This window comes from Coregonus clupeaformis, chromosome 8, assembly GCF_020615455.1.
Source record: "Coregonus clupeaformis isolate EN_2021a chromosome 8, ASM2061545v1, whole genome shotgun sequence".
Lineage (NCBI taxonomy): Eukaryota > Metazoa > Chordata > Actinopteri > Salmoniformes > Salmonidae > Coregonus > Coregonus clupeaformis.
In genome coordinates this window covers 56,552,886-56,571,464 of record NC_059199.1, presented here as the reverse complement: position 1 = coordinate 56,571,464, position 18,579 = coordinate 56,552,886, and the positions used below count along the sequence as shown (strand labels likewise).

The window sequence follows — 18,579 nt, the reverse complement described above, 5'->3', positions numbered from 1 at the left end:
ATTTTTATACTTTACAAAATTATTATTAATTTTTTTTATATTTTATTTTTATTTATTTTTAAATCATCTCGCGGGCCGGATTAAACCCGTTTGCGGGCCTGATCCGGCCCGCGGGCCGGACGTTTGACACCCCTGATATAAATGGTTTGAGGTCACACTATAGATTCAATGAATTTTTTTATTTTTTATTTCACCTTTATTTAACCAGGTAAACCAGTTGAGAACGAGTTCTCATTTACAACTGCGACCTGGCCAAGATAAAGCAAAGCAGTGCGATAAAAACAACAATACAGAGTTACATATGGGGCAAAACAAACAAAGTCAAAAAATACAACAGAAATACATATAATATACAGTGTGTGCAAATTTAGCAAGTTATGGAGGTAAGGCAATAAAATAGGCTATAGTGCAAAAAAAAAAAAAAATTACAATTAGTATTAACATTGGACTGATAGATGTGCAAGAGATGATGTGCAAATAGAGATACTGGGGTGCAAAAGAGCAAAATAAATAACAATATAGGAATGAGGTAGTTGGGCGGGCTAATTTCAGATGGGCTGTGTACAGGTGCAGTGATCGGTAAGGTGCTCTGACAACTGATGCTTAAAGTTAGTGAGGGAGATAAGTGTCTCCAGCTTCAGAGATTTTTGCAATTTGTTCCAGTCATTTGCAGCAGAGAACTGGAAGGAATTGCGGCCAAAGGAGGTGTTGGCTTTGGGGATGACCAGTGAGATATACCCGCTGGAGCGCAGACTACGGGTGGGTGTTGCTATGGTGACCAATGAGCTAAGATAAGGCGGGGATTTGCCTAGCAGTGATTTATAGATAGCCTGGAGCCAGTGGGTTTGGCGACGAATATGTAGTGAGGACCAGCCAACAAGAGCGTACAGGTCACAGTGGTGGGTAGTATATGGGGCTTTGGAGACAAAACGGATGGCACTGTGATAGACTACATCCAATTTGCTGAGTAGAGTGTTGGAGGCAATTTTGTAAATGACATCACCGAAGTCAAGGATCGGTAGGATAGTCAGTTTTACGAGGGCATGTTTGGCAGCATGAGTGAAGGAGGCTTTGTTGCGAAATAGGAAACCGATTCTAGATTTAACTTTGGATTGGAGATTCTTAATGTGAGTCTGGAAGGAGAGTTTACAGTCTAACCAGACACCTAGATATTTGTAGTTGTCCACATACTCTAGGTCAGACCCGTCGAGAGTAGTGATTTTAGTCGGGTGTGCGGGTGCAAGCAGCGTTCGGTTGAAGAGCATGCATTTAGTTTTACTAGTGTTTAAGAGCAGTTGGAGGCTACTGAAGGAGTGTTGTATGGAATTGAAGCTCGTTTGGAGGTTTGTTAACACAGTGTCCAATGAAGGGCCAGATGTATACAAAATGGTGTCGTCTGCGTAGAGGTGGATCTGAGAGTCACCAGCAGCAAGAGCGACGTCATTGATATACACAGAGAAAAGAGTCGGCCCAAGAATTGAACCCTGTGGCACCCCCATAGAGACTGTCATAGGTCCAGACAACAAGCCCTCCGATTTGACACATTGAACTCTATCTGAGAAGTAGTTGGTGAACCAGGCGAGGCAGTCATTTGAGAAACCAAGGCTATTTAGTCTGCCAATAAGAATGCGGTGGTTGACAGAGTCGAAAGCCTTGGCCAGGTCAATGAAAACGGCTGCACAGTACTGTCTATTATCGATCGCGGTTATAATATCATTTAGGACCTTGAGCGTGGCTGAAGTGCACCCATGACCAGCTCGGAAACCGGATTGCATAGCGGAGAAGGTACGGTGGGATTCGAAATGGTCGGTGATCTGTTTGTTGACTTGGCTTTCAAAAACTTTTGAAAGGCAGGGCAGGATGGATATGGGTCTGTAACAGTTTGGATCTAGAGTGTCACCCCCTTTGAAAAGGGGGATGACCGCGGCAGCTTTCCAATCTCTGGGGATCTCAGACGTTACGAAAGAGAGGTTGAACAGGCTAGTAATAGGGTTGCGACAATTTCAGCGGCTAGTTTTAGAAAGAAAGGGTCCAGATTGTCTAGCCCAGCTGATTTGTAGGGGTCCAGATTTTGCAGCTCTTTTAGAACATCAGCTGTCTGGATTTGTGTGAAGGAGAAGCGGGGGGGGCATGGGCAAGTTGCAGCGGAGGGTGCAGAGCTGGTGGCCGGGGTAGAGGTAGCCAGGTGGAAAGCATGGCCAGCCGTAGCAAAATGCTTGTTGAAATTCTCGATTATTGTAGATTTATCGGTGGTGATGGTGTTTCCTAGCCTCAGTGCAGTGGGCAGCTGGGGAGGAAGTGCTCTTATTTTCCATGGACTTTACAGTGTCCCAAAACTTTTTGGAGTTAGTGCTACAGGATGCAAATTTCTGTTTGAAAAAGTTAGCCTTTGCTTTCCTTACTGCTTGTGTGTATTGGTTCCTAACTTCCCTGAAAAGTTGCATATCGCGGGGGCTATTTGATGCTAATGCAGTACGCCACAGGATGTTTTTGTGCTGGTCAAGGGCAGTCAAGTTTGAGGAGAACCAGGGGCTATATCGGTTCTTAGTTCTGTATTTTTGAATGGGGCATGTCTATTTAAGATTGAGAAGAAATTACTTTTAAAGAACAACCAGGCATCCTCTACTGACGGAATGAGATCGATATCCATCCAGGATACCTGGGCCAGGTCAATTAGGAAGGCCTGCTCGCTGAAGTGTTTTTGGGAGCGTTTGACAGTGATGAGGGGTGGTCGTTTGACCGCGGACCCGTTACGGACGCAGGCAATAAGGCAGTGATCGCTGAGATCCTGCTTGAAGACAGCGGAGGTGTATTTAGAGGGTAAGTTAGTCAGGATGATATCTATGAGGGTGCCCATGTTTACGGATTTAGGGTTGTACCTGGTAGGTTCGTTGATAATTTGTGTGAGATTGAGGGCATCTAGTTTAGATTGTAGGATGGCCGGGGTGTTAAGCATATCCCAATTTAGGTCACCAAGCAGTACGAACTCTGAGGATAGATGGGGGGCAATCAATTCACATATGGTGTCCAGGGCACAGCTGGGGGCTGAGGGTGGTCTGTAGCAAGCGGCAACAGTGAGAGATTTATTTCTGGAAAGGTGGATTTTTAGAAGTAGGAGCTCAAACTGTTTGGGCACAGACCTGGATAGTATGATAGCCTGCAGAGCTCTATCTCTACAGTAGATTGCAACTCCACCCCCTTTGGCAGTTCTATCTTGACGGAAAATGTTATAGTTGGGGATGACAATTTCTGAATTTTTGGTGGCCTTCCTAAGCCAGGATTCAGACACTGCTAGAACATCAGGGTTGGCGGAGTGTGCTAACGCAGTGAATAACTCAAACTTAGGAAGGAGGCTTCTGATATTTATGTGCAGAAAACCAAGACTTTTACGGTTACAGAAGTCAACAAATGATAGCTCCTGGGGAGTAGGAGTGATACTGGGGGCTGCAGGGCCTGGGTTAGCCTCTACATCACCAGAGGAACAGAGGAGGAGTAGAATAAGGATACGACTAAAGGCTTTAAGAACTGGTCTTCTAGTGCGTTGGGTACATAGAATAAAGGGGGCAGTTCTCCGGGCGTTGTAGAAAAGATTCAGGGCATTATGTACAGAAAAGGATAAGGAAGGATATGAGTACAGATCAGGTAACCCTAAGCGTTGGGTAACAATGAAAGAAATGGCGTCATCGGAGGCATCGATTGAGCTGGTCTCCGCATGTATAGGGGGTGGAACAAAGGGACTATATGAGGCCGTTTGAGAGGGACTAGGGATTCTACATTGAAGTTGTATAATAAGAACTAACCCAAACAGCAATAGGCAAGGCATAATTGACATGGGAGGGAGGCATAAAGCAGTCACAGGTGTTATTAGAGAGAGCTAAGACACAACTGGAAATAGCGATAACGTTTGGGCTAAGACTAAAGACTAAACAATAAACAGGACAGGGTACCGTGTAAAGGAACAGTCCAGCAGGCATCAGCTGTGCAGCTGAGTGATCATAAGGTCCAGTGAACAGCAATATGTGAGTCTGAGAGCAGTTCAGATTGGTGCTTCAGCCCAGCTAGCAGGGAGCCCGGTTGTAGTTAGCGTGTGCTAGCGGGCCGGAGCTGGCAGATGAATCTTCGTGGTCGTCGCAACGGGAAGCCTGATGAAACCACATCAGACTATTTCGTCGGCAAACCAGTCGTGTTGGATCGGCGGGGCTCAGTGTCAACACTAGGAGGTCCCGTCCGGTTGACAGAGAGGTAGATAGCCGGGAGATGGGCCTGGGGCTAGCTCGAGGCTAACTGGTGCTTGCTATTGGAGAATGGTAATCAGCCGACACAGGTTGCAGCTAGCTAGCTGGTTGTGATGATCCGGCGCTAGGGTCCAGTGATTCCGGCAGAAAGTCCAAAAGCTCTGGGTCGATAGCACGCTGTGCAGACTGGCCGACGAATTGTCCAGGCTAAAACTAGAGCTGGCTGGTGGATAGTGTAGGCCACGGACAGTGGTGGTGAAGACTAACCGTGACTAATAGCAGGTAGCCGGTAGCCATTCAGATTGCGGCTACACTCGATTAATCTTACGGTTCTTGATGCAAGTTATAAAGAAATAATAGAGTCCTTTCCACGTTGGGTGAGGCGGGTTGCAGGAAAGTATATTTAGTTAAAGAATGAAAGTAAAAATTTAGAAATATTTACAAAACAGACAAAAAAACAAGAAACGGGATATTTACACAGGACGTTGAAATAAAAGCGACCGCACTGCTACGCCATCTTGGAATTACTAAACAGAGCGGTCATCTTCATAGAGGACAGTCCTGTGTGCTTTGTAAATTGAAATTTTAAGAGGATTGTAGCCATTTTACATTTAGGTTATTTAGCAGATGCTCTTATTCAGTGTGCATACATTTTCATACTTTTACGTATTTGTCCCACGTGGGAATCAAACCCACAACCCTGGCATTGCAAGCGCCATGCTCTACCAACTGAGCCACACAGGACCTCATCCTATTAATCCTTAACCTGGTCTGTTAAAACCAGTCTAGTAAGATATGACTTCTCCAATTTGACCGACTGATAGGAGTATACAGTACTTCAACTATCTTATCTGTTGAAAAATGCTTTTAGACAATGAGTAAACAGACAACCTATTCCTCAATCAGTTAATACAGCCCATTTATTAAAGTACAAAGAGCTCATATTGTCATATTTGTGGTGGGATTCGGATACATGATCTTACACACATTTCCTGGCACTCACTGTGTACAATATCATAACACAAACATCTATACATCTCTAAACTACTTGCACATATTGATATAACAGCCATGACAAACCGTGGAACAAAACAAGTAGGACAGAGGAATAATCATAAAATGCTTAAATTTACCATAGCATTATTATAACTAAAAGTCCATCAGTTCACGGAGCTGTCCCGTAAACACGTCTAACATTGACCACGTTTACATGCACACCAATATCCCGTTATTATTCGGGATACTCAAGTATTCTGTTTTTGAGTTGACTCAAACTACATATCCCCTTTACAATAACCCGAAAAAGCTTGTATCCCGGTTATAAGACACCCAGATAAGAAGCCTGGGATATGCTTTTCTTCGACGGGATACTGTAGCATGTAAACATCTTATCCCGTTTACTGTTGTTTTTCCTCAGTCTGCGCAGGCTCAGTTTCGCATATCATGGGTGATGTGGGACGTTTGTATCGGATTGTCAAACGCACTTCAAAAAGTAGGCTACCTGCACAGTTCGATCCATCTTAATTCCATAGTAATTTGTTTTGCTGATACTCTGTACTGGACTGTATTACCTACTGGTTTAGGCTACTTTCACCCCTAATTTAGATACATTTCTGCAGGCCATATTATAATTTCCGACATTTGGTAGGCCATTTGTTAGTCAACCATAGTTAGATACATGCAGCTTCTCTTCTGTCATAACTTGTTGCCCTAGAAGACTAAATAAAGTAGTGCTCACCAGAATAATGTCTTACATCGATAGAATGAATGCATTAGTAATCTAGTTAACTCCGGTAAAGTTGTCTATTTCATTTAGGGCCTGGGGAGTAAACGCAACTCCAAAACAGTGGAAAGATTGTTCCTGTGCAAAATGTACAGATGTCATCAGTTTGACCGGTTTTAAGGAAATGAAAAGCTGAGAAAACGATGAAACACGCTTTTGATAAGAATTCAGTTGGTCTTGGGTGCATATTTTATGTGGTTGAAATACAGTCTGCTTGCATAAGTGTCAAAGATACCACGTTACACGCACAGTCGCATTTCCTCAAGAGATGCTGAAATAAATAAATCATTTTTCTCCATTCCTGTTGTATTATTTTACTGCAAGAAATGCATCATTCTGCAGGAGTTAATATTATATTAGGCTACATGTGAGAGGTTATAGGCCTACAGTCAGTGTCCATATATCAGAAACTATTCCATTCCATTTAACCCATATGAACTTAAGTTAGGAATATTCTGTTTATTCATGATACAGGGATACTCGTGAGCGGGATATCAAAGGTGCATGTAAACAGCTTATCCGGAATAAGACCTTAAGCGGGATATGAGCTACTATGCAGAATACGGTGTGCATGTAAACATGGTCAATAATATGGTTGAAGTACCTTGTCAGAATCCCCTTCTCTCCCCAATCCAGACTCCCCAAAGTCATAGGTCATCAAAGGGGAGAGCCTTGGTGCACCCTGGGAATTGTAGTCCAGGAAGAATGTGTCTTTAAAGCCTGCTGATTGGTCGGTGGGGCTTTGGGGCGGGTCACTGAGAGGGGCGGTGAGCAGAGAGAGCTCCAGTTGGTCGATGGTGCTGGTCTGGAAGGACTGGGACTGGTGGGAGGAGGTCACTTGGGACGGGGAGGCCGTAGCCATGGCGTCGAATCTCTGGGGGGCAGGTGAGTTGCTCTGCGACTCGTCAGCTGAGAGGGAACGCCTAAGCTTGGCCCTTGCATTCTGGAACCACACCTGAGAGAGTGTGTGTGTATGAGAGAGATAGAGATGAGAAATCACACACATTTTAAGCTTGACCTCAATGTCCATTTGTGACAGTTTGTCCGCATAATCCTGTACTGATTTTTTTGGGGATCACTACTCCGGTCAAAATTTGTTCACAGTTAAAATCCTATGTTCTATGTCTCAAACCTGAAGCACTCTCTTGGGCAGACCGGTCCTGTGAGACAGACAGCTCCAATCCTTGCCATCAGGGTTGTGTTTCAGGGCGAAATAGGACTCCATGGCTCTCAACTGTTCGCTCCGAAAACATGTTCTGATTCGCTTGGTCCGCCTGCGGGCCAGGCCACCTGTAACGCCATCCTCCAGTCGTGGCTCAGGGCTGCTGACAGACTCCTCCCCTTCTGCTGTATCAAGATAGGTTGATATAGCAGACTGTCCATTTGAATATCATCTGTCATCTATGAATAACTCACCTTCTCTCTGCTTGAGGTGGAGCTTGTGAGAGGGTGGAGCACTGCAGTAATCATGGTAATGTGCTTGACAGTACAGGCTCTGTCCCTGTTGGCAGTATAGGTTTCCAGGCATCAAGGTGACATCACACTCCTTGAAATATAGAATTAGCACCATTGATGTAATTAAAAACGGTGCTTGGAGAGAGTGACTTCAATAGCCTCCTATTATGTTCCTATTAAAGTGTATTCAAGCTTATGTGTGGGCCTCTTGGCCTTTGTCAGAGCTTTTAGAGGTGAAAAAAAACGAATGTGTACCCAGGTTGACAAATACAGAATTATTAGATTTTATGCATATCAGGTCACCATTACCACAGGTTTGAGTAATAAACAATTACGGTAAGGGTAATTGCTCTACCTTATACTCTGATAGGTTTCTTAAACTATGGGTCAAAGTGGGCATGTGAGAGGTGGATCGCTAGTTATGAGAACACATCCATAATCTCACACTATTTCTTCTTAATTTGGGTTACCGGATGACAATTTAGGTCATGGGAGGACACAAATTTCTAATTTGGGTCTCGAGCTGAAAAAGTTATATAGAAGTGTCTAGGAGGTAGGGGAGGGGCTAGTGGTCAAAGTAGAATTGGACAGGTACTGTAAGTGCTAATTATAGATCCAAAATAGCTAACCTGGCAGGAAAAGCATTCGGGGTGAAAGGTCAGATCACCAGACCTCATGACCATTGCTGACGACGGGATTGGCTGGGAGCAGCGGGCACATCGTCCCACACTGAATAACCTGGCCAGTTAGAGAAATAAGATCTCTGTTAGCACTCAATATCCTTGAACAATATGAGACCTGAGCAGGTCTTTTACAACATTAACATGCTCCACTAAAGGAAATCACCTTTGACAGAAGAGAAAAGTGTGCAAATAGAAGATTGTCAGTAGCATGCAGAGTATTACTGTACAAGACAATGAAGATGGGACCAAAACAACCAAATGAGTGGTCTGATGCAGATAAGTAGGTAGAGACAGAATCGAAGCAACCAGAGCAGAGGTGTGTAAAGTGGGTGAAGACTGTAGAGCCACCTGCAGTAGTCCTGCTGGCAGTAGATGCTGCCGTCACGACAGTAGAGTGTGAGGTGCGTCTGGAGCTCACACTGGCATTGGCTACAGCGGAGACACGCCTCGTGCCACGCCCGCCCGGCAGCCAATAGGAGAAAGCGGTCGCAAACACGCCCCTCGCAGCCGGCACACACCAACGGCTCCTCTACTACGCCTGTAGCTGGAGACTGCAAAGCAATAATAGAAATGTCATTCTGGGGCACAAGGGCTCCGTTGTAATACTTTACAAATGCATCCCTCCTTCCTCTGTTACTTGAGGTAATCACTGATATGAAATGACTGGAGAGGTGTAAGCTGACTCATGTCAGATCGATGATTAACGCTACATAATTTAACAGGGCCATGAAGAGACATTTTAGGGGATCGTGGATGCCACTCTGTATAAAAATAGAGCCACATTTCTTGGTTTCCCTGCAATCGCCATTACCTCCATCAAACAAGACAACTCAGAATGTAGGGTCATGGATTTCCTGCTTACTTTGTGTACATAGTGGTTGTGTGGTCTAATGCACAGCCTGTTAGTTGAAGCGTGTGCACATGCATGTTCATTATGATGAACCCAGTTTATACCGGGAACAGTTTTCAGACATGCGCTACTGGAGCGGTGCAAAAAAGGAGCAAAGCTTCTCTTAATGGGAAGCTTGCAAATCATGAACTATTCATTTGAACCCCATAGAAGACAAAGGGAGTGTACATTTACATTTACATTTTAGTCATTTTAGCAGACGCTCTTATCCAGAGCGACTTACAGTTAGTGAATACATATATTTTTTATACTGGCCCCCCGTGGGAATCGAACCCACAACCCTGGCGTTGCAAACGCCATGCTCTATCAACTGAGCTACATCCCTGCCGGCCATTCCCTCCCCTACCCTGGATGACACTGGGCCAATTGTGCGCCGCCCATGAGTCTCCCGGTCGCGGCCGGCTGCGACAGAGCCTGGATTCGAACCAGGATCTCTAGTGGCACAGTTAGCACTGCGATGCAGTGCCTTAGACCACTGCGCCACTCAGAGTGTAGGGCCCTTGGCCACCATTGAGACTGTTCTCACACAACTACATTTTCAAAAATACTAACAAAATGTAAAGATATTTAGTCAAGAAATAATCAAATTCCCTATTTATTTTTTTCAGATACAATGGCTGTTTATAAAAATATTTGATCGCTCACAAAGCTGGGGCGTATGCTATTATTTTGTCCCCTTTTACAGTACTGTATGGGTTTTAGCCAACTCCTCTACTGTTGTCATAACAAGTACGTATGGCCGTCAGAACAGTCTGGGACCAGACTACAGGCTAGCTGGGGCTTACACTGGCTGTGGAATTCTCCTCTCCTGACTGTCTGCTCCCCTGATTCACTGACTCCTCCCCCTCGTCACCATGGAGGCTGCCATACAATAAGCCCTCCAGGGTGCTGCTGTCCTCTGGTGACATCATGATCGCCCTTGTGACAGAGGGAAAAAGAGGGATATGGATCACATCACATAACAATAAGACATTTAAAAGGGTTCTTGCTTATTCATTACACTATTTCATTATGTTTATTTCTAACACTATCCTTGCAGTGGATACTTCCATCTTCAATCCTAAAATGCACCTTTTACAAACATTTACAATACATGCAAGTAGACAACGTGGAATAAGAACTGATTTAGATTCTCTTGGCAAACAAATACATTGCTCTTAACATAACTATTCAATGAATTGGCTTGACTAGACTCATGAGTATAAAATGGTCTTACCTGACGTATTGATGTCCTGAAAGAATGCACTTTTTGGATCCCTAAACAATATCCCTTTAAAATTGCAACTTGAATAAACAGTACTATTCTCTGTCCATGCGAATACATGAACCCCTTCTCTTTGACTCAAACAATCCTCACGTCCACAGCACTATTGGGATACTACGCAAAAACAGTGTTCCCACTCCTCTGTAGTCGTTCAACTGGTGTGCCGTTTACTTTAAACATCTAACTCCCTAAATGTTGCCCGGTGTGTTTCTCGGTCCCAAGTGATGCCCCAGCACACCTGTAAACAGGACCATCAAGAGCTGTTTCAGGCAGGTGGGAGAAGATTGGATTGGCTGCCTGCTGGGAAAGCGGGTAGATCAGGGGCCAGGAGGCAGCAGAAAGCTGTCCCAAGAGACCAATTAAAAAAGGAGAGCCAAAAGGGGCATCTGGGAACACCATACCATAGGCTGAAAATACAATGAGACAAAGGCAGTGGATGAAACCACATGCACACAAACACCACAGATGCATGTTAAAATTGGGCATGAAATATAAGAGGTTAACATTAAGAAAATTAATTTCCAGGTTTTAAGTATGGATCTGTAGTCCTATTATAGCTGTATGGGAACAGGTATACAAATAGGCATTTCAAATTGTTTTTCCTACCGAATAAAAACATTTATTTAAATCCAACATGAAAACAATTTATAAAAACATTATTTACAGTAACTCTCATATTTTCCAGATTTAACCAGTATACTAACTTGGCTTAGGTGCCATGAGGCCCAAAACACAGATGAACTAAAGCAGTATACCCAACAGTGTTTTTCCTTCAATGTACAAAACATTGGTCAACAGTCCTTGCCTGGGTGAGCCTTTTGTTATAGAATATACTGAGATTATAACTGGCATGAACATGGCAAGAACTTAATGCATGCGTGTTTGGGGCAAATTAGGTCCATTGATGCTTTGCATCAAAACACAGCACTGTTAGAGGTCCTCAGCACCCCATAGTACATGAGCCAAGGTCAGTGGTAAATTATATTAAAAAGAGACTATAACAGGCCCCACCCCAAGCCACACTGCTCGCTCCTCAATGGCTCATCTGAGTGTTCTCAGAGATTATCCACTCCTCGAATTCGCCGGGCAAGCTGAATGTCACGGGGGAATAGCGTTACACGCTTGGCGTGGACGGTACAAAGGTAGGCGTCGGAAAACAGTAAAACGAGGAAAGCCTCTGCAGCCTGGAAGAGAAATAATGGTGTCAAACAACGATGACCAGCAAATGTTCATATTCACAACAGTTAACAGGGATACAAAAACAGAGGGGATTTTTTTTTTTGGCTGATATGTAAATAAAAACGTTCAAAATAAGTGTACTATGATGTTATTATAAACTGTAAGGGAAGGGTTTAGAGTATTGATATAACAGTTCTTCAAATAAGCACAGGAGTGGGAAGTAACCTACCTCCTGCAATGCCAGAAGAGCATACACCTGCCATCTCATGAAGTCCCTGCTATATGTCTGACATACCTCCCGAACCTGAGTAGAGAACCTGAGTAAACAACCTTGAAATTCGCTGAAGATAAATAAATCACTAATAGGAAATATTAACTTGGGGTAGCAACTTGAAGTTTAAAAACAATCATTTTAGTTAATCTTTCTTGTATTTATTCCAAACTAAGACACCACCAATTTACCAGTCCCTTCAGGATTTTGCAGCATTTTTTAAATATATTTGCGGGCAAAAATACTAGATTTTGCTGCGGCAATTCTGACATTTTGCATGGCAATATGCAATGATTTTGTCCAAAATGCGCTGACAAGGGAAAAAGTTTGCTGACGTGTGGCTTCATTGGTCGAAATAGCAAGCCCCCTTTTTGAAGTGTGGTGATTGGTCAGTTTTATGTGATAATATTGAGATGATTTTACTATTGTATGCAGTAATAGTGCTGTGATTGGTCAAATATGCAAGCTCTCGCATAATATGCAAGGAATTGTTGATTTTGCAAAAAGAATTGCGATTGCAAAATCCTGGAAAGACTGGTTTACCCACATACACAGCAGAGTTCACATGGCTAACTATGTATCATCAACAACAAGTAATGTATTGTCAGAGAGTGGCAGCATCCATCTAAGAACGTAAGGTGACTATAGACAAAATGGTAGTTTTAAAATCGGTCCACAGGAGCCATGTGCTAATCATTGTACCAGGCGTGCAAACGGTCCCTTGCGCAAAAGCAAGTCAGTGCTCTTCTGGTACTTGCGAATTTCCATCAGAACTCGGGTGCCAGGGCGAAACCTCTTCTTTCGCGGGGAGGGAGTTGGACCTGCAGGGGCTAGAGAGATCCAAATCATCTTTAAAACAATGAGAACCTTATAATATAATATGTATTCATTGCAACACTTTCAACTAGTGGTCACATAGCTAAACAAAAACAGTTTGCTTCAGTGTCACGATTGAGAAGGCATGAGTCCAACCCACATTTCCCCTCCTCCCCATCCTCCTCACCTGATGGTCCGCTCAGCCGTGATGCCTTTGCCTTTGATGCTGAAGCAGGCGCGGTTGGGGCTGGAGGCCGACGCTTGGGTGTTACACCCTTGCGCCGGCTTGCAGAAGAACCGTCATGATCGCGACGAGGCATCCTCCAATACTAGATCACAACACTGCGTCAAAGAAGCCACACTGTTGCCTGATGGTGAAGAGGATATGGAGAAAATACGTGTTTAGTGACTTGATCCAGTATTGACCATATAAGTTTGCTTGGTCTTCATCATTAATATTGCATGTCATCATCATAACACACCTGACCCTCTGTTAGCCATATGGAGCAGATTGGAAAAGAAGAGTAAAAGGGTTGGACTCAAACTGGATATAATTTTTTTTTTAAAGCATAATTTCCCTTTATGACAGGGGCGTCAAACTCATTCCACAGAGGGCCTGAATGTCTGCAGGTTTTTCTTATTTCCTTTCAAATTGTATCCAATTAAGACCTAGACAACCAGGTGAGGGGAGTTCCTAACTATTTCATGATATTAATTGCTTAATCAGGTACAAGGGAGGAGTGAAAACCTGCAGACACTCAGCCCTCCATGGAATGAGTGAGGGGTTTTGATTCATCTCGCCTGGGAGCCAGTGTAGGCGTGTTTTGCGAAGTCGGCTCAAAACAAAAGTGACATAATTAAGCACTTGTAGTCAGTGGCGGCTCCTGAAAAAATTCTCAGGAGGGGCAATTTTTCTGATGATTTAGGTGACCTACACACATTTAAAAAAAGATATGTCCAGCAACAACATGAAGACAGGGGCAGCATATAAGTCAATACCAGAAGCATTTATTGACTGATCTGGGGAGATGGATTCCAGTTTCTGTGACAGATTATAAATAATCTCTGATGCCTTTGTTATATTAGCTTTTGGTTGAATGTACTGTCGTAGTAAATATATAATGTTATAGCTTGGTCTGACTAAAATCTTGTGCATGACCCATTTTGTGTTGGGCGTTTGTTTTCAATCAATGCTGTTCCTATCCTATAACAATGGACAAAAGAGTCCTATCTTGTCAGCCTTGTCAGCAGGTGGCCAAGGACAACACCCACGCCATAGGTCTCTCAGTTCTTCCAACTCACGAGTTCTTGCTCTGAGGACACACACACACACACACACACACACACACATCATCACTGATAACACACACACACACACACACACACACATCATCACTGTTAAACACACACACACACACACAAAAATCCCCTCTCTTTAGGCTGAACATTTGAAGACAGAGAACCCGACTCAGAGCCAATGCAACAGTGGAGGGGACCTCGCCCAACTCATCAGGACCAATCAGAAGATCAGAACTACTAGATTCAACCTACATCATTTATTGTATAAAATGTCTGCACACAATGTTTTCGGGGCTCTCTTCAGATAGCTCCCTAAGAGTTTGACTGAACGAGTCCGTGCACGCGATTCCAGATATCTTTACCTCTGAATAAACTGCCTTTATTATACCATATCCACCCTGTCCAAAGTCTCTACTTGGTCTCAGTTCTCCAGTAAACTTGTGATTATCAACAGTACACAACGGTAACAAACAATTGGGGGAACTCACGGGGCAGATAGTAAGGTCGCAGTGACACAGAAAGCAGTTCAATGTCGGGGGTACAGAGTCGCTCTCTTACCAGGATCGCAGTCCGCTCTGACCAGGGTGAAGCCGGCCGGCTCCACTTCTCTGTCCGGGACTCTGTCATCCAGCCAAGTCTCCCAGCTGTATTGGATTCCGCTGCCAGCAGCGTTTTCATTATTTAGTCCGTTCGTAGCGGGTATGTACACGATCAACAAGATCAGTCCAAAACCCACCACTGGAAATCCATGGTTGGCAGAATGTTTGTAAACTAAGTGTACAAATTAAAAACATAAAATAACGCCACTAAGTGTACAAATTAAAAACATAAGATAACGCCACACTGCAGGTCGCAACAGAGACGCTGCTAGCCGCTATTTTCTTAGTTACGTTCATGGTTACGTCACGTATGACGAAAGCGCGTAAGTGCAAGCCCTAAGACACCCATAGAGATTGTATTGAAAGCTTTGAAATTTGAAAAAAATAGATTTTACATGACAGGCTATGAGAGACTTCTGGGCGATTTTCAACCTGACTGAAATCGCCCCAAAAACGGGCGGGGCCATTTGAAGCACGACTTTAGCCTGATTTGACATTTAGTGGCAGTCAGATCAGATTAGAACACTGATAACTACTGTTGCCGTGATATAATTGATTAGAAAAAAAATCCCTTCCTTTTCCCGTTTGGCAGTGCGTCGCCCATATCGCCCTATTGAACAGGCCGTCCCTGCTTGTAGTAATGAGTAGGATTTCACATGCAAAAGCAATTGTTTGATAGAAAAGCTTTATCTGCCTTCCCAATGAAAACTATTTTATTTTTTATTAATTTTCAGGATGGAAAAACGCTTTCAGTGTAAACTTAAACTAAAACCAAATATAAAGTATATTGAACAAAAATATAAATGCAACAATTTCTAAGATTTTACCGAGTTACAGTTCGTAAGGAAATCAGTCAATTGAAAAATTCATTAGGCTCTAATCTATGGGATTTCACATGACTGGGCATAGGCTCACCCACTGGGGAGCCAGGCCCAGCCAATCATTTTTACATTTTAGTCATTTAGCAGACGTTCTTATCCAGACTTACAGTTAGTGAGTGCATACATTTTACATACAATCAGAATGGTTTTTCCCCCACAAAAGGGGGGACAGACAAAACTCATGAGCACCCCCCTCAAATGATCCCGCAGATAAAGAAGCCGGATGTGGAGGTCCTGGGCTGGCGTGGTTACACGTGGTCTGCGGTTGTGAGGCCGGATGGACGCATTCTCTAAAACGACATTGTCCGCAGCTTATGGTAGCGAAATGAACATTCAATTCTCTGGTAACAGCTCTGGGGACATTCCTGCAGTCAGCATGCCAAATGCACGCGCCCTCAAACTTGAGACATATGTGGCATTGTGTTGTGTGACAAAACTGCACATTTTAAAAGGGCCTTTAAATTTGAGAAAAATAAGCTTTTTGTGTGTATGGAACATTTCTGCGATTTTTAAAAATTTCAGCTCATTGAACATGGGACCAACACTTTACATGTTGTGTATATTTTTTTCAATGTATGTAGAAAAGATAATGGACCAAATAAATAAATTTATATATTTTTAAATTCTATAAATCACTCAAAAGGTAGCAGATAGCGAACTCGCCACACAACAAGCTAACTAGTTAGCTGGCATCGGTATGAACGCAGAGAACTTCGCAAATCAAGAATAACAATATCTAACTGGCAAGTTAATTTAAGGGAGGCAAGAAAGCTACATTGAGCAAGCACGCCACATCTAACATAGCAAACCATGCAGCGCTAGCATAACTTTCGAATGTGCTAAAATTACACACTTACCAACCGATAAAAATATATTATGTGAATAACTTATTGCCAACCATGCGCCAAATACTAAATTATCTCTGCAAGCATGCACGACATTTTCCCATGACACTGACGCGATCAAAATTCAAACACGCTCCTTGGTGTTCTTCTCCTTGCAGAGCAAATGAGAATTATGATGGGGGTATAAAAACGCCCTGTTTACCGTTACTCCAATGGGTGGTGTTAGAGAAGGTGAAGCTGCTCGTTTATTGGACAAGTCTCAGTCATATCGAGTTTCTGGTTTACCATTAGCTAAACTTAGTATGGTCACTCTGCTGTCTGTATTGGCCATACAGCATTTACTGCGATTCGGCCTCCGCAGAAGTCAGGGCATTTATACTTCTTGAGCTTCGCGGAGCTGCGCTGTTTGTTGTGAAGGAAGTTGTCAAGGAAGTGAGTTTGTTTATACAGAACATACCGCCACCACCACCTGTCAACCATTTATGTCAATGCGGAGCTATACAGAGCCCTCTGCATCGTTCTACATTGTTGGGAGGCAATGGCGATGTGGTATGGAGCTTGATTTCGCCTCTGCAAGCTTCCCTCCTTCCTCCTTCTCTGTGGATGACTTCGTCAACCATTTTGAAAAGAAGGTTAACGACATCCGATCCTCATTTATTAAGTCAAATGACACCGCTGGTCAGTGGCGGCTCCTGAAAAAATTCTCAGGGGGGGCAATTTTTCTGATGATTTAGGTGACCTACACACATTTTAAAAAAGATATGTCCAGCAACAACATGAAGACAGGGGCAGCATATAAGTCAATGCCAGAAGCATTTATTGACTGATCTCAAAAGTGTTGGCTTACAAAAGCAAAATAAGTTATCACAGTAAAAATAATCAAGGGTGTTCTTTCACATTCCTCAACACTGCATAAACAATATGCATTTCCATAAACAAATGAAATATCAGCTGAAAATACAGCATCTTGGTATTTGTTCAGATTGCAGGATCAACAAGAGCTTTTACCACATTTTTTGCCTCATGGTTGAATTGGAAATATGTGCACCTGAGCATAATTCACAACAAGCAAGCAGGAGCTTTTGATAGAGGCTACTGAAAACATTGATGCAAGTTATTGGTAATAAGAAATTTTTATAGACTTCCATATTCTGCCCTCTTGTATAGATTTGTGAAAATGAACAGTGATAGACATTTTGCCTGAAAACAGAATTTGAAAATAATTTATAGAAAAGGTAAACACAGCTATCTGTATGGCTTTGTAAAAATGAACAACCATATTCTGGCCAATTGTATAGATTTGTAAATATGAACAACCATATTCTGGCCAATTGTATAGATTTGTAAAAATGAACATGAACAGATTTTTTTTTTTTTTTAACTTTAAAAAAAATGAAAAATAACTATTTTAAACAACATCAACTGTGAACTGATTTGGGCGTGTGTGTGTTACAGAGACAGACAGGGAGGGACAAAGAGAGAGAGAGGCTACATTACTTGTACTGAAACTGTTCTCTTCTCTCTTTCAATGCAGCAAAGCGGTCAATGACTTTCTCATTGAAATCAGGCATGCTGAGGACTAGTTCCCTCTCCATGGAAAGCATGGCCAGTGCATTCAGACGTTCCTGGCCCATTGAATTTCGCAGGAATGTCTTAACTCGTGTCAAAGTTGAGAAACATCTCTCAGCTTCAGCTGTTGTCATGGGAGTAGTTATGAGGATGTTCAACAGAGTCACAGTCTCAGAGAACGTCTCCTGGAGGTTGTAGCTCATGAGAACCTGGTACAGTGCCAGTGCACCACAGTTTGACTTTCTCGTCGTCGGCAAAAGACCGTTCAGTCTCTCCAAAAGCACACTGGCGATTGAGACTGAGGTTGATTCCGAGATGGGAAGGAACTCAAAAAAAGCGCTCCTGCACTTTGTGGTTGCTATCTATGTACCTCAGCACAAGCACCAGCTGTGTCTGTGTAGAAACGTCCGTGGTCTCGTCAGCTTGGATAGCTACGAAGTTCGCCGACTTCACCTCCTCCACAATATGTTCCCTCATGACCGCTAGCATACACTCCAGTAGCTCGTTTTGAATGGTCTTTGATGTGAACTTCTTTCAAAGAGACAATCGAGTTGCACTGAACGCTAGCCATCTTGAGTGAGAGAGTAGTACGTGAATTGATTGACGCTGCTACCCGCTCTTTTCTTAGTTACGTTCATGGTTATGTTACGTATGACGAAAGTGCGTAAGTGCAAGCCCTCAGAAACCCATAGAGATTGTATTGAAAGCTCTGATATTTGAAAAAAAAAGATTTTACATTACAGTCTATGAGAGACTTCTGGGGCGATTTTCAACCTGACTGAAATCGCAC

At 43.2% G+C, this 18,579-nt stretch overlaps 2 protein-coding genes across 6 annotated transcripts; both read right to left on the bottom strand.

The window, feature by feature from the left end:
• Positions 1–6,409: 6,409 nt before the first annotated feature.
• On the bottom strand, positions 6,410–11,425 carry LOC121571988 (LIM/homeobox protein Lhx9). Of its 4 annotated transcripts, none has more exons than XM_041883825.2 (8): positions 11,342–11,425; positions 10,569–10,737; positions 9,852–9,984; positions 8,505–8,707; positions 8,103–8,211; positions 7,435–7,564; positions 7,151–7,365; positions 6,410–6,973 (listed from the first exon to the last, which is right to left on the bottom strand). In XM_041883825.2, exons 2-8 carry the CDS (start codon positions 10,727–10,729, stop codon positions 6,602–6,604), a joined length of 1,323 nt encoding a protein of 440 aa, XP_041739759.2. In that variant the 5' UTR covers positions 10,730–10,737; positions 11,342–11,425; the 3' UTR covers positions 6,410–6,601. The 4 variants fall into 4 exon arrangements, with proteins under 4 accessions (XP_041739759.2, XP_041739760.2, XP_041739761.2 ...); XM_041883826.2 differs by having other exon boundaries at positions 7,151–7,362; XM_041883827.2 differs by having other exon boundaries at positions 7,435–7,519.
• Positions 10,753–14,494, bottom strand: LOC121571989 (histone H3-like centromeric protein A). Of its 2 annotated transcripts, none has more exons than XM_041883830.2 (5): positions 14,454–14,494; positions 12,784–12,964; positions 12,483–12,610; positions 11,739–11,813; positions 10,753–11,514 (listed from the first exon to the last, which is right to left on the bottom strand). In XM_041883830.2, the coding sequence occupies exons 2-5, from the start codon at positions 12,914–12,916 to the stop codon at positions 11,386–11,388; spliced, it is 465 nt and encodes a 154-aa protein (XP_041739764.1). In that variant the 5' UTR covers positions 12,917–12,964; positions 14,454–14,494; the 3' UTR covers positions 10,753–11,385. The 2 variants fall into 2 exon arrangements, with proteins under 2 accessions (XP_041739764.1, XP_041739765.1); XM_041883831.2 differs by lacking the exon at positions 14,454–14,494 and adding an exon at positions 13,079–13,268.
• Positions 14,495–18,579: the final 4,085 nt, after the last annotated feature.

Bases quoted from the DNA above. Each gene is read 5' to 3' on its own strand.
- LOC121571988 (XM_041883825.2), bottom strand. From the start codon at position 10,729: ATGGTGTTCCCAGATGCCCCTTTTGGCTCTCCTTTTTTAATTGGTCTC. The intron at 7,565-8,102 runs GTTAGCTATTTT...CTATATTTCAAG, and splicing joins CCGAATGCTTTTCCTGCCAG to GAGTGTGATGTCACCTTGAT. The intron at 7,366-7,434 runs GTGAGTTATTCA...ATCTTGATACAG, and splicing joins CCACCTCAAGCAGAGAGAAG to CAGAAGGGGAGGAGTCTGTC.
- LOC121571989 (XM_041883830.2), bottom strand. From the start codon at position 12,916: ATGCCTCGTCGCGATCATGACGGTTCTTCTGCAAGCCGGCGCAAGGGT. The intron at 12,611-12,783 runs GTGAGGAGGATG...GGATCTCTCTAG, and splicing joins ACGGCTGAGCGGACCATCAG to CCCCTGCAGGTCCAACTCCC. The intron at 11,515-11,738 runs GTAGGTTACTTC...TTTCTCTTCCAG, and splicing joins CTCTTCTGGCATTGCAGGAG to GCTGCAGAGGCTTTCCTCGT.